This window comes from Toxorhynchites rutilus, chromosome 3 (genome assembly GCF_029784135.1).
Source record: "Toxorhynchites rutilus septentrionalis strain SRP chromosome 3, ASM2978413v1, whole genome shotgun sequence".
Taxonomy (NCBI): domain Eukaryota; kingdom Metazoa; phylum Arthropoda; class Insecta; order Diptera; family Culicidae; genus Toxorhynchites; species Toxorhynchites rutilus.
In genome coordinates, this window is record NC_073746.1 from 6,305,749 (window position 1) to 6,320,240 (window position 14,492).

At 38.8% G+C, this 14,492-nt stretch overlaps 1 protein-coding gene across 8 annotated transcripts in view; it reads right to left on the minus strand.

Annotated features, from left to right (window-relative positions):
- LOC129780610 (receptor-type guanylate cyclase gcy-5-like) overlaps window positions 1-14,492 on the minus strand; it is a 273,526-nt gene that overhangs the window by 79,083 nt on the left and 179,951 nt on the right. For 6 of the 8 annotated variants that reach the window (XM_055789065.1, XM_055789062.1, XM_055789067.1 and 3 more), the window contains one exon: window positions 14,001-14,214. In XM_055789065.1, the coding sequence (XP_055645040.1) occupies window positions 14,001-14,214 (214 nt within the window). Of the gene's footprint in view, window positions 1-4,543; window positions 4,885-13,996; window positions 14,215-14,492 lie in introns of those variants that run through there. The other 2 variants (XM_055789069.1, XM_055789068.1) reach the window with 2 other exon arrangements.

The following is a 14,492-nucleotide window of genomic DNA, read 5'->3' on the forward strand; positions in this document are numbered from 1 at the left end:
ACGTGTACCTAAACCTCCTGCTAACCCAAGTGCTCTTGACCTCTCGCTTTGCTCGAATTCACTAGCGTTAGATTGCAAGTGGAATGTAATCCAGGACCCCAACGGTAGTGATCACTTGCCAATAAAAATTTCCATCACCATTGGGTCGAATTCTTCTGAATCTATAAACATGGCATATGACCTCACAAGACACATTGACTGGAAAAAATATGCGGACGCGATTGCTCTAGCCATCAATTCCAGAGATGGTCCATTGGAGGAGTATAACTTCCTTTCTCGTTTGATCTATGACAGCGCGGTTCGCACTCAAACGAAACCCATCCCAGGTTCCACCATTTCCCGAAGGCCTCCCAATCTATGGTGGGATAGCCAATGTTCCAAGCTTTATGTAGAAAAATCGAATGCATTTAAAGCTTTTCGGAAACGTGGAACCCCTGAAAATTTTCAAACGTATTTAGCCCTTGAAGATCAATTTAAAAACTTAATCAAAGGGAAAAAACGTGCTTATTGGCGAAATTTCGTGGGAGGTTTGTCACGAGAAACGTCAATGAAAAAATTATGGAAAGTGGCTCGAAACATGAGAAATCGCTCTTCAACGAATGAAAGCGAAGAATATTCACATCGATGGATTTTTAATTTTGCACGGAAGGTTTGTCCTGATTCCGCTCCTGTGCAAAAAATTGTTCGAGACATACCACAAGATAGGTGCGATCTTGATTCCGAGTTTTCGATGGTAGAATTCTCTCTTGCTCTCCTTTCTTGTAACAATTCGGCTCCAGGATCGGATAGAATTAAGTTCAACTTGTTAAAAAACCTCCCTGGTGTGGCGAAACATCGCTTGTTGAATTTATTCAATCGGTTTCTGGAACATAATATTGTTCCAGATGATTGGAGACAAGTACGAGTTATAGCTATTCAAAAACCCGGAAAGCCCGCGTCTGAATTCAATTCGTACCGCCCGATAGCAATGCTGTCTTGTATACGGAAATTGTTGGAGAAAATGATCTTGTTTCGCCTTGATCGATGGGTTGAAACGAATGGCCTACTCTCAGATACACAATATGGGTTCCGCAGGGGCAAGGGGACGAATGATTGTCTTGCGTTGCTTTCTTCAGAAATTCAAATGGCTTACGCCGAAAAAAAACAAATGGCTTCAGTATTCTTGGACATAAAGGGGGCCTTTGATTCTGTTTCAATAGAGGTTTTGTCAGACAAATTACACTCTCGGGGTCTGCCGCCTCTATTGAATAATATGTTATATAACTTGCTTTGTGAGAAACATTTGAACTTTTCTCACGGAGATTCGGCAGTAAGTCGGGTCTCTTACATGGGCCTCCCCCAGGGCTCATGTTTAAGCCCCCTTTTGTACAACTTCTATGTAAGCGACATCGACAATTGCCTTACACAAAATTGCAGCCTAAGACAACTTGCAGATGATGGAGTGGTGTCTGTCGTAGGATCAAACGAATCCGACCTGCAAGGACCCTTACAAGATACTTTGAACAATTTTTCAACCTGGGCCATTGGGCTAGGGATCGAATTCTCCACGGAGAAAACAGAGATGGTGGTTTTTTCTAGGAAGCATAGACCAGCAAAACCAAAGCTTCAACTTTTGGGTAAACCGATCACTCATGCTATGTCATTCAAGTATCTTGGGGTCTGGTTCGACTCCAAATGTACTTGGGGGGCCCATATTAGGTATCTGAGTAAAAAATGCCAACAAAGAATAAACTTTCTCCGTACAATTACCGGCACCTGGTGGGGAGCCCACCCAGAAGATCTTATAATGTTGTATCGAACAACTATTCTCTCAGTGATGGAGTATGGCAGTTTCTGTTTTCAATTAGCTGCCAAAACACACCTCATTAAACTCGAGCGAATTCAGTATCTTTGTCTCCGTATCGCGTTGGGATGTATGCCCTCAACGCATACCATGAGTCTCGAGGTTTTGGCAGGCCTACTCCCACTAAAAGATCGCTTCAATTTATTATCTCTTCGGTTCTTCATCCGGTGTAAGGTTATGAACCCATTGGTGATCGGAAATTTTGAGCAGCTGATCGAGCTAAATTTTCACTCCGGATTCATGAGTTCATATCATGAATTCATCTCCATGCAGGTTGATCCTTCTTCGTATATTCCCAACCGTGTTTGTTTCCCTGACTACATCAATTCCTCTGTGCATTTTGATCTGTCCATGAAGCAAGATATCCATGGATATTCAGATTACCAACGCTCGAGGATCGCTCCAACGATCTTCGATGAAAAGTATGGGGGTATCAATTGTGATAATATGTACTTTACTGATGGGTCCACTATAAACGAGTCCACAGGATTTGGAGTGTTCAACGAATTTTTTAGCACCTCACACAGTCTTCAGAATCCTTGCTCAGTGTATATTGCTGAATTGGCAGCAATTCATTGGGCGCTGGACAGCGTCGCCTCACGACCTGTTGAACACTATTACATTGTAACGGATAGTCTTAGCTCTGTCGAAGCTATCCGTTCAGTGAGGCCGGAAAAGCACTCGCCGTACTTCCTTGAGAGAATACGAGAAATTTTGAGTGCTTTATCCAGACGCTGTTATGTCATTACCTTTATCTGGGTCCCTTCACATTGCTCCATTCCGGGTAATGAGAGGGCTGACTCATTAGCAAAGGTAGGTGCAATTGAAGGCGATATTTATCAGCGTCAAATCGCCTTCAATGAATTTTATTCTTTAGTCCGCAAAAATACCATCGCTAACTGGCAACGCAAGTGGAATGAAGATGAATTGGGCCGGTGGTTTCACTCGATTATCCCTAAGGTTAGCCTCAAACCGTGGTTCAAAAGTCTAGACTTGAGTCGGGACTTTATTCGCACCTTCTCCCGACTCATGTCCAATCACTGTTCGTTAGATGCACTACTCTTTCGTTTCAATCTTGCCAGCAGCAATCTCTGCGTTTGTGGCCAAGGTTATCACGACATCGAGCACATTGTTTGGTCGTGCGAGGTGTATCTGGTCGCCAGATCGAATTTAGAAAACTCCCTTCGGGCCCGAGGAAGACAGCCCAATGTGCCGGTGAGAGACGTGTTGGCTCGGTTAGACCTTGATTACATGTCCCATATATATGTTTTCCTTAAAGCTATAGATCTTCGTGTGTGATTGTCCCTACATCCTTATACCCTCCTTTCCTTCCTTTGCGGATAATTCATCCCCTTGCTATAAATAGTAGAATAAGTTGAAATGTAAATACACTATAGATATACGAATAGATTTATGAAATGAGTGTTCATCAACATTGTTACAATTTCCTTATATCCCATCCTTCTCCTAAAAATATGTCACCCTCCTAAACTCGAGTACACCGCGAGTAATCGGTTTTCCACCTTACTAACCATAGATGTAAGAAAATTGTTTATATATATATATATATATATATATATATATAGTTTTAAAATTATATTTAAGAATTCGGCTCCTTTAAACTTAAGTAACTGAGCCTGTAAAAATAAACGAATTAATAAGAAGAATCGGCGCTGTTGGAAGCTTTCTTCGTACTTTCCGCAGTGCTAGCGTGTAAGAGTGTATGGTGACGACGATTGCAAACTTTGCCGTTGAAGCTGGAAGGACAATTTCGTGCAATGTGGTCCTTTCGCAAGCAGTTGTTGCATAGACGTTTGGACGAAACAAATTGTTGACGTTCGGTGTGGGAAAACCGATTGAATTTCTGACATTTCATTAGCAAGTGTAGCTGATTGCATGCTGGACACTTGTCAGTGGGTGTTGCAGTAGATGCACACGAAGAAAAACGAAATGGTGGTTGCTTTTTCAAATGTTGATTTGACGAAAACGAGTTTGCTGAGGAATTGTGATTATTCACTGACATCGATTCTAGTACCCTGATTCTTCTTTGCAGAAATTCGATGAGACAAGCGTAATTAGGATCGTCGACTCGAGATGCATTCTCTTCCCATGCTTGAAGAGCTTCTTCGGGTAGCCGGGTACATAACAAATGTTCTAAAATTGTACTCCACGTATCCGTTGGTTCGTTCAGCTGACGGAGAACCTTGATGTGTCGTTCAAATTCGTCCACCAGGCTGTGGAGTGATACCGCTGATTCCTTTTTTATTCGTTGTATGTCGAAGAGCGCTTGTAAGTGACGCTTCTTCAACAAATATTCGTTCGAATAGCGAGACGTTAGAGTTTGCCATGCTAAATTGTAATTCGCGGAGCTGATTGGAATGGACTCGATTAGTTGAGCGGCTTCTCCCTTGATAGCAGCCCTCAAGTAATGAAACTTTTGAATATCCGCCACATCAGAATTAGAGTGAATTAACGCCAGAAACGTATCATGAAAAGCCAACCATCGCATATAATCGCCATGAAATTCAGGTAACGAAATCGTAGGTAGTTTAATCCCAAAGAGAGTGGAGTTAGTATTTGCATTGTGTGTAGAAGTAGGGAAATTGCCAGCGAGAGACGATAACTTAGAGAGAAGTAGTGATTTTATTTTGAAAAAACGTGATTCAAAATCACTACGAATTGCATCATGCACCGCCATACCTTCTTCACTCTCCTCAAATCCTCCTAGTTGGTCCAGAACATCCTCCATTCTAATTGTGGTTGATCCGTCTCCGCATTGAAGGTCTGCAGAAAAGCCTCTACCCGACCCAGCGCTGTTGTAACACTGGTTCTCTTCGACGTGAGCCTCGATATGTCCTGTGCGTTCGACATCACGCCTCGTGAATAGCAGCAGTAGCAACAATGATTGAAAACTCGGCGATTGATTTAATCTGTAGACGAAAAAGACCACAGTAGTCCCGACCACGGAAGGGTGGCAACTTGGAAAGGTACTCACCTTTTCCAAAGCAAGAAAATGCCTTGTATAAAATTCAACAAGATCGTGCAGTCGGACAAAAATCCAAAAAGTCTTCAAAAATCCAAAATCAGCTTCCAGAAATCCTTTTGAAGTCGATGACAAATGCAGGATAATGTTATCCAAGTCCGATGGATGGTTCCGGTGTCTTACAATTCAAATTCAAATCGTAACAATTTGAAATTGTATCGATGAACAATGACTTGAATGGAACTATTCAAGTTTCACAAATGGCTCAGCTAATGGAACAATTCCAGTATTGTTCGAATCCTTTTTGAATATGTCGGTATGGTTCATCAAACGAATTGAAAAATCCTGGTCACGGCACCAATGTTAACGCTAACCAGAAATCCCTACGTTGTGTCTAACTAAATTCGCGATGATCCACAGCACAACTCACCAGACGAAACTTTTAAACGAAAAAGCTAAACTTTTTAATTTTATGGGTAATTTTATTTGAATAAAACTTTCATCCAAACTGTTCAAGCTTTCTATTGGTACTGACCTAAATTATCGGGTACAATATAGCTTTAGCCTAATGTTAAAACAGGGTTGCTAAATTAATTAGTCGACGCATCATTTTTTGGGCAACAACGAAGTTGGCTGCGTACTGCTGCTGAACACTACACTATTGTTCATCAAAACTCATTGAATGGTGTTGCTGTTTTTATTCCCCTGCAACAAACTGCATGTCACTCAACTGGAAAGGATCAATGGTGCGAAACATTGAGCGGATTATATCAGATACAGAAAAAAAACCGCAATAGAGTCGAGCTGCGAGGGATGAAAGTGAAACGGATGTTCAATTCGTTGCAGTGAAGCCACTTCAATATCTCGCTCGTTCAGCGAATATACTCGTTTATGAAATAAAGATCTATGGCATGCTCGTATGAATCCGAGTTTCGGCGAAATGTTTCTTGTTTATTGAAGTAAATTCCCTACAATACTAATACATTCCAATTCTCCGCTGAATTCAGTAACCCAAACAAAAATTACATAACTAGAATGAATGCATTGACGGCGAATTTCTTCTGACCGTAATATAACAAAAGGCGGTCCACAACTCGGCGAAAACAATTTGTATCAAAGCCGAGGTCGAAACGTAATCGGAGCCGGATAGCGGTTGCGTGAGGGGATGGCAATAAAACGAGCCGAGAATTGAGCTCATGGGCGCGGAAGACTGTTGATCAGCTCGAACCCATTGGGATATGTACTATAAATACTTCTGGGTTTATTTCAATGTGTAGTCCTCGTCGTGATATAATTTTACTCCACACGCAGCACACATTGGACATATTTTGCTTCCCTGACTCATGATTTATCACGATAGAGGATTCTATCAATTTCGAAAGATAAAAAAGCAATATGTTCTTGCTTTTTTTTCTAAAATAAATATGGATAACCTTACCGAATTATGTGATACACACGGCAAAGTTCGTATCACCACCAACATTGTTCACAGCGGAAATGAACAAAAAAGGCGCACTTCTGTTTCGGCTGCACTGCGGCAGTTTTTGACGTACGACGTGGGTGTGGGTGTTATGATTTAGCACCAAGGCTAACGACACGCAGCGGAACATCCAGTAGGCATCTAAATCACGTAGCGGGACTGAACGATTCGCGTGACGTTAGATTTTGTTTGTCGCAGGCAAGGGATTGCTAAGATGGCCGCCTTTCTGTAGCCAACATAGAAACTCATGAGCATAAAAATCATAACCTGAAATTAAAAATGAAGTGCTCCGCGCGATCCTGTAGCAGTGATTTTAATTTCGAATCTCCAAGAAAGCTTCCGGATGGGTATCCAAACATCGATTGCCAAAGGAAACTATCCAACGTAATCAAGTATTAACATATATGACTCCAAACTGTAAACAATACGTGAGCCCCCTTAGCGCGAGCCCTGCTTTATGCTGCCTACGCTTAGTTTGCATTGGTTGGGATAGGGTTGTCAGAGCCCCGGTCGCAGGTGAGCGCACCACATGCTGGAAAGCCATTTGTTGAATGTTTTCATGCAGTGTAGCGTGTTTCCAAGTTCAGCTATAATCTTCGATATTTTAAGGTTAAATGCGCCCATGAATTCTTCACTTCCGCCGCGAACTTTAATCTGGAAGATTTTCTTCGGACTTTTCTCATATCTTGTTACCATTAGCACCAAACACGGTGACGTTGTAAAAGGGGGAAGATTCGCTGGAGTTTGTGAATTTCTATTCTCCAATGATTTTGAACACCCGACACTATATTCGGCATATTCATGACGATGATGATAGCATTTTCTGGTTCGAGAGACTGTATATGTAAATCGGGAGCATATTTGCATGATAGGCCGCAGGCTTACGCGGAAGCAAGATACGCATCGGGCGTATTTGCGTGAGATTTGACTCAACGGGACGCACTTTCGCCGCCGGGGAATCGAATCGAACATATATGCACATATTTTGCTAGTTTATGGAATTTTCCGTCTTGTTAGGTCTCAAAAAATGACAATTCGAGACGGCCTCCCGTCCTTGAGGAAGGTAATCGGCTGCTTTTGTTTTGATAATGTGGGGTTTACACTATGGCTGTCAAAGTATTGTATGGTGTTGGGCAATTTTGTATTTGTTCTGGGGAAAATCCAGGGGATAATGCTGATTATTCGTAAAAATAATATATGCATAATGTCAACCATCGTAACATCATATCTGGCTTGAATATTCATACGTGACGCAAATGAAACCTAACGGAACTTTGTAAGAATTTTGTTACTAGACATCTACAGATGCATTTGATCCTTAATGTAAATGTGAATTGAGTGTAGAAGGGAAAATATAGAAAAAAGAAACAAAGAAGAATGTTGGTGTATTCACAAAAAGGTATATGGAGGCCTTCCACGTCAAATCAGTCGGCCGCTGCCACTCCAATTTTTTGAAGCTACATAATATTGAAATGTTTATTATCAGATGACAAATTTAACACTAAAAGTACCGAATGACCGCTTTTGAGACTTTAATAAAAATTGTGGAATTCCAGATTTCATTTTATTAACTCACTGCACTACTGTTTCTATATTATGCATCTTCTTATTTTTTCCTCTCTCCTTTTTTCGTATTATATATAATCCTGAATATCATATGTACACTTACGTTATCTATCGAAAAGAGATCTACATTAGAAGGCTATTCGAGTGAATGACACGCTTTGAAACGCAGTTTTACAAACCAGATAATTGTAGTTCAACAATTGACAAAAGTAAACCGAGCAAAAAAGGTAAAAAGTAAGTTGGAAGCATAAACTTGTAAAAATTAAAAAGAAAATGCAAACAGGCAAATCTACACACCCAAAATAAATTTTTAGCACATGTTTTGGAATCCTGATTTATAACATCAAATGAGCTTAAAAATAACAGAGAATATGCTACTCGCTCATACTAGTACAGCATTTCGATAACACGATAATACTGAAAAAAATCGTGACGCAGTTACATCGTACTTCAAAAAGTTGGACGCTACAATTTTCGCGCTCGGAATAGAAAAACTCGTGCCATGCTTTGAAAAATGCCTCGAATGTTACGGCGATTATGTAGAAAAATAGAAAATAAAACGTAGATTACCAAAAACACCTCGTTTTTTGTCCTAACTTTATTTTTCCGCGATTTGTGAGACACTGAAACTTATTTTTTGAACGACCCTCGTAATTACAAATCAAATTCCTTTTTTTTTGGCAGGTCTAATATTTTTCAAAAAAGACTATCTATGTGGCTTCAATTTTATGTGTCGATCATCTGAATCGGTCCAGTAGATCAAAAGTTATGATTTTTTGTGTTGGAAAAAAATTGGAAAAAATGATTTTTTGAATCATCGGTTAACTTTGAAAAACCATAACTCAAAAACGAAAAATAAAGCCTCTCTGGTTTCGACATATGTTATGGGGAAAATCCTCAGCTTTTCAGAAAAAATATAAAAAATATAGCGCATTGGTCCCGAGACTATGAAAACAATAAAAAACGAATACAATCAATAATAACGAAAGCAGAACTCCAATTTTCGGCAGTTATAGTATTTTTTCAAAAAAGACCATTGGCTTTAATTTGATATGTCGATCATCTGAATCGGTGTAGTAGTTCAAAAGTTTGAAAAAAGTCATTTTTGAAAAAAAAAATCATCCCTAAAAAAAAAACATCCCTAAAATGAAAATGGGCACCCTAACGAAAAAATTGAAAAATACGAGTCTAATATTTTGCGATAAAGAACTAAACTACCACTTTTCATAAAAATCTGAGAACCACTATATCGGTTTGGCATGGAATGGCTGTATATTAGGGTGCCAATGAAAATGGTCATCTCGAATTTCAAAAAGTTACCACATAAAAAATGTTCATCACCTCGGAAAAACACCCTATACCGAATTTCAGCTCAATCGGACTCAAGGGAGAGTGGCGCAAAGCGGTCAAAGTTTAAGTTTTTGAAAATCGAAAAATCACCCAAGGGGAGAGGTAAAGGAAATCGAGTTTTTTTTCGGTGTACGAAACGAAAAGTATGGTTTTGGGTGCCAATAAAATAGTTATCTCGATTTTTCATTCGGAACTTGCTACGAAATGTTGAATTGCACGATAACATATCCTATGCAAAATATTAACTCTTTCTGACTTCATTCACTGGTGACGCAAACGGTAAAATTTGAGTTTTTTTGAAAAACGAAAAATCACCGAAAATGGAAGCTTTCAAAAAAAATTGATGCCAAATGTCTTAAAATTGCATTACTCGTCGAGATTTACAGTTATCTCGTTTTTGTTTGTCAAAAAAAAAGTTTTTTTGGCACTTGGTCGTTTTTCAACTGAAAAATCGATTTTTGACAATTTTTTTTTTGAGATAACTAAATCTCGACGTGTCATGCAATTTTAAGTCATTTGGCATCAATTTTTTTTAAACTCCGATTTCCGGTGATTTTTTGGTTTTCAAAAAATGACGTCCGAATGAGCTAATTTTTTGTATAGGGTATATTATCGTGCAAATCAACATTTCGTAGCAAGTTCCGAATGAAAAATCGAGATAACTATTTTATTGGCACCCAAAACCATACTTTTCGTTTCGTACACCGAAAAAAACTCAGTTCCAGAATGCCGATTTTTGACAAAAAAAAATATTTCCGAGATGACTCTAGATCTCGACGTTTCATGCAATTTTTAAAACATTTGACATCATTTTTTTCGAAACCCCGATTTCCTTTCCTCCCCCCTTGGGTGATTTATCGATTTTCAAAAAACTCAAACTTTGACCGCTTTGCGCCACTCTCCCTTAAGTCCGATTGAGCTGAAATTCGGCATAGGGTGTTTTTTCGAGGTGGTGAACATTTTGTACAGGGTAACTTTTTGAAATTTTAGGGTCGATTTTTCCCATTCATTGGCGCCCTACTGTATATATGCAAGAGAAATATATACAGTTTCACTTTTTTTTAAATTTCATTTGGATCACGTAGACCATAAACGTGCACCCGTGGCCGAGTGGTTAGCGTCTCACATTATCATGCCGGGTGTTCGGGTTCGATTCCCGTCCTGGCCGGAGGATTTTTCGTCAAAGAAATTTCCTCCGACTTGCACTGTGGTCACGCGAATTCTAGAGCTTGCCCCTCGGAATACATTCAAGGCGTGTTATTTGGCTTAAGAAATCTCAACTAAGTATTAATGAATGACGCTAGTTAATGCATATGTTGAGACGGCAAAAGTTCCACAGGGAACGTTAACGCCATTCAAGAAGAAGAAGACCATACACGTAGAAGAAAGCTGTCAATTTCGAGCAGTCACCATAAAAATCATAGAATGAAATACTGAAATCTTTTAAAAAAAAACAAAAAAAGACAGATAATGCGTTGGAAGGAGATAAAAGATAACACAACGAGATTTTAGAGCATTCACGAGAAACAAGGTCATTCGAATACTCCTTATCTGGATAAAAAGTTTACCCGAATGGTAAATAATCCCGAATAAGAAAGAAAAAAATATTTAAAAAAGGATAATTTTGGTAATAGTTCTGATAATAAATTAGGCTCAGTTGAGCACAACCCGACAAAACATCTTCTTTATTCATTTTTGCATTGAGATTTGAATGATATATTTCAAAGCAAAGATTACCCGTGCAAACCTAACTAATGGATCGTCTCCTATGTTTCAAACTAACCGGGCAATCGGTGGGACACAAGTTTGCTTGCGAGAGGCCGCCGCTTCCGACGGCGGGTCGGCGGCCGACTCGGATTGGGTATCTTTGGCGGTTTGGGGCCGCCTCTGTTCCTTATCCTCGTTAGACACATAATAAAAACTGCGCTGCGGTGGCGCTAATACGTAAGTACCATTTTTTTTATCTTACTGATTCTATTCATATGTCTAAAATATTATATTTATATTTAACACATTATGCTTTATATTTTTCATGTTAGAATTACCTGATTAATTTTCGAAAAACATATTTCATAGCCCGTGTTCTATTCTAAATAATCTTTTAGTCTCAAAGAGCAATACGGAAAGGGAAGAAGACCGCATGTTATGTGTGCCTAGACTAATTTCTAAAAATGAATCAGCGAAATCTTCTGAATCATTAAAATTTACATTTTTTTTAAATACGCAGGTATATTTGTTGAACTCTTATGTTGTACTGATTAAATCTTATTCATTATCAGGAGATCCGACAGAAATCATAACCTGATTTGTCGGAATTTTTAAATATCGCATTCGGGTGTTTGGAGCATACGGATATTTGTAGCATTCGGGTATTCGTTACGTTCGTGTAAATGTGCTTCGAGAAAACATGTGTCGGGTGAATGGTATTCGGGTAAATGTTACACAACCGTAGTTCACCCTTTACATTCCTAGAAAATCCGCACACATATGGAGAAAAAATGCATATCTCATAAGCAAACAAAAGTCTTTCTGCAATTTTCATATTTTATGTAAAACAGTCTCTGCTTTCTAAAAAAATATATAAACAGTAGATTTTTTTTTCTCATGATATCTCAAAAACCATAGAAATACAATGTTTTACAGATGTTTCGCTTAAAAGTTGACACTTGTAGTGCAGTTCAGTAAGAGTTTGTAAATCGGTTCAGCGCTTCAAAAGTAAAGAAAGCAAAATTTCAAGATGCTGACACTTAGCGTGAAATGAAAATAAAAATCGAAAAAGGAATAAGTATACGAAGTTTGAGCAAAATCAGAGATTTTTTTCCCGGCAGATTTCTTTTTCGTAGATGACCATATATATATTTTGATATTTTTTTTAAATTTAGATTTTGATTTGGAAATTTTAGGTAGGTATATAGTCGTTGCCCTTATATTTTTGCCCATAACATCAATTTATATATAAATTGAGTATACAAACAAGAATCTAGTACAGTACTAGTACAAAATTTTTTTATGCGATTCCACATTTTTTGTGCAATTTTATTTTTGAATCGGAACTAAAATCACACGAACAGATCGTACAAAAATCGCTCAAAACAGGTTTGTCTGTACCATCTTATCTCCACGTGTTTATCTTCAACGAAGTAAACAACTTTTCAGGGAAAAAGGTAGTGGGTCGTGCTCTGCTTCGTTAATTTATTTTGCTCGGTGTAGAATATTAACCATGATTTAGACTTAGAATTCACATAGAATAATATACTTCGCAGAGTTATAAAACATGTACAACAAAATCGATGGCATGTTGTTGAATGTTGTGCATTTCTTCAACATTTTTATTCTTCATTCTTTAACAATGAAGACAGTTTCGTGCTACCCAAAGTAATTTTGAGGTAAGCATATTTTCGCGTTTCCTCCAATTACGGCTCTAATTTCAAACAGCGCGAAAACAGGTCGCCATCAAAATATTACTGTAAACTCATCCGGAGGATGCTAGTTTAAGTTCAATCATACCACAATAAGAAACGTGAAATTCAAAACATTTGGGAAAACTAGATACAGCTAAAATAGAAAAAAAAACTTCTTTGTAGAATTTTTTGTTGGCTCTGAAAAGAGCCGATGGTTTGCTTGTTTCAGTCATAACTCTCTCGTAGATTTAAAAAGACAAATTTTGGATATTTCAAAGTTAATCATGGCGTTGGCTACTCACTGGTTCGAACGAAACTGGGATAAAATGAATGGATGAATTAAAAAATAATTAATTAATTAATTGAAGAAGCATTGAATTCAGAGAGACTTTTACTAACTGGAATTACAATGACATCTTGCAATGAACAGAGCGAACGATTCGCCCAAGGGACAAAGGAATAAAAAGCAAATTCGTACATTGTCGAATCAACTTTCAAATTCAACATGTGCTGTTGACTGCTCGCTGCCAAGAGCGATACTGGAATAGTAATGTCAATTAATGCCCATGCCGGTGAGTTATGCCACGTCGCTTTTTCGTGACTTCGCCGCTTCTCGATATTGACAGCATGGATAGGGAAGTACAGCCATTCATGAGTAATCGGAGTGGCTTCAATTTCCGTCAATTCAAACCATTTACGGACTAGGGGATCGTAATGTATAGCATATTATATCTATTCGATTGGTATGCAAATCTTCTAAATCCGTTCGTAATCCGATTTGATCATTCAATTATTGAAAACGCCATTGATATGTTGACAAAGGCCATTTAGATAGATGTATAGCTGTATTGAAGATGTGTCATGAGACGGATTAGCATAAAGCGGGAAAAAACCAACATATGTTGAACAAAACAAAATGTTTCGGGTTAATAATGTACCAAGCTGACGAAACGCAATCAAAGGGTTTTTTTTCCCAACGGATCATATGTGAAAGTGGGAGGTATTAAAGAGCGTGAGCGTTCGGTGAGGCAATTTCTTTATAAGCCGAATAATCCGTTGAGTTGCAAATCTGCAATAGAAGCAAAAATACTACCAATGGTCGATTGAGAATGCATGGCAATGCAAAATCGGGGTCAACGATGGCGATGGGTGTTTTCAGTTACGCAACGATGTATGCGAATTGTGCAGATGAATTTCGCCATCAGAGATGACACGTTTGAGAACCACCGTGAACCATCGTAAAGCGGTATTTATTTTACTTTGTGATTGTGATTTATTTCTAGATGCTATTGCATTGGATCATCCCTCAGCACAAATCACCACACCACATCCATTTTTCGTGGGTCAAAAATAAAACAATTTGCCAGACATACTTACGACACAAGATTTTCCAGTGTGACAAACAATCGCTCCCTTTCGATTTCGTGCGTCCGCTCGTAGAGGTCGACCAGTTTCACATTTCGGTAGCCGAGTATCTCGCGGAGGAAGATGCTGTAGATGCGCGATATGATCTGGTGGGTGTATCGTCTGCTGACTTGGATCGCAATCGAGTCATTTTGGTTGCGAGATGCGAAGCGTGGTAGCAAATTTTCTGCGCGTGCAATGGAAGAAAGAAAACAAAAAAAAGTTTGTCAGAGCAGTGTTCTTACTTTTGACCTATTTTAAATCCTTTTCACACTTCAGGCAGTATCAATAAAGTCTAGCATAAATTATGTGTTAGTTGATTCGTCGGGAGCCAACATTAGCGCCGTTCTCTGAGTGCAAATATTCGTGGGAAGACAAAACAAAACGCACACTTTTTTTGAGGGAAGACATAATTTATTAAGTAATCATTCATCGAGTGGCAAATTGCGTTTTCTACTCTCCGCC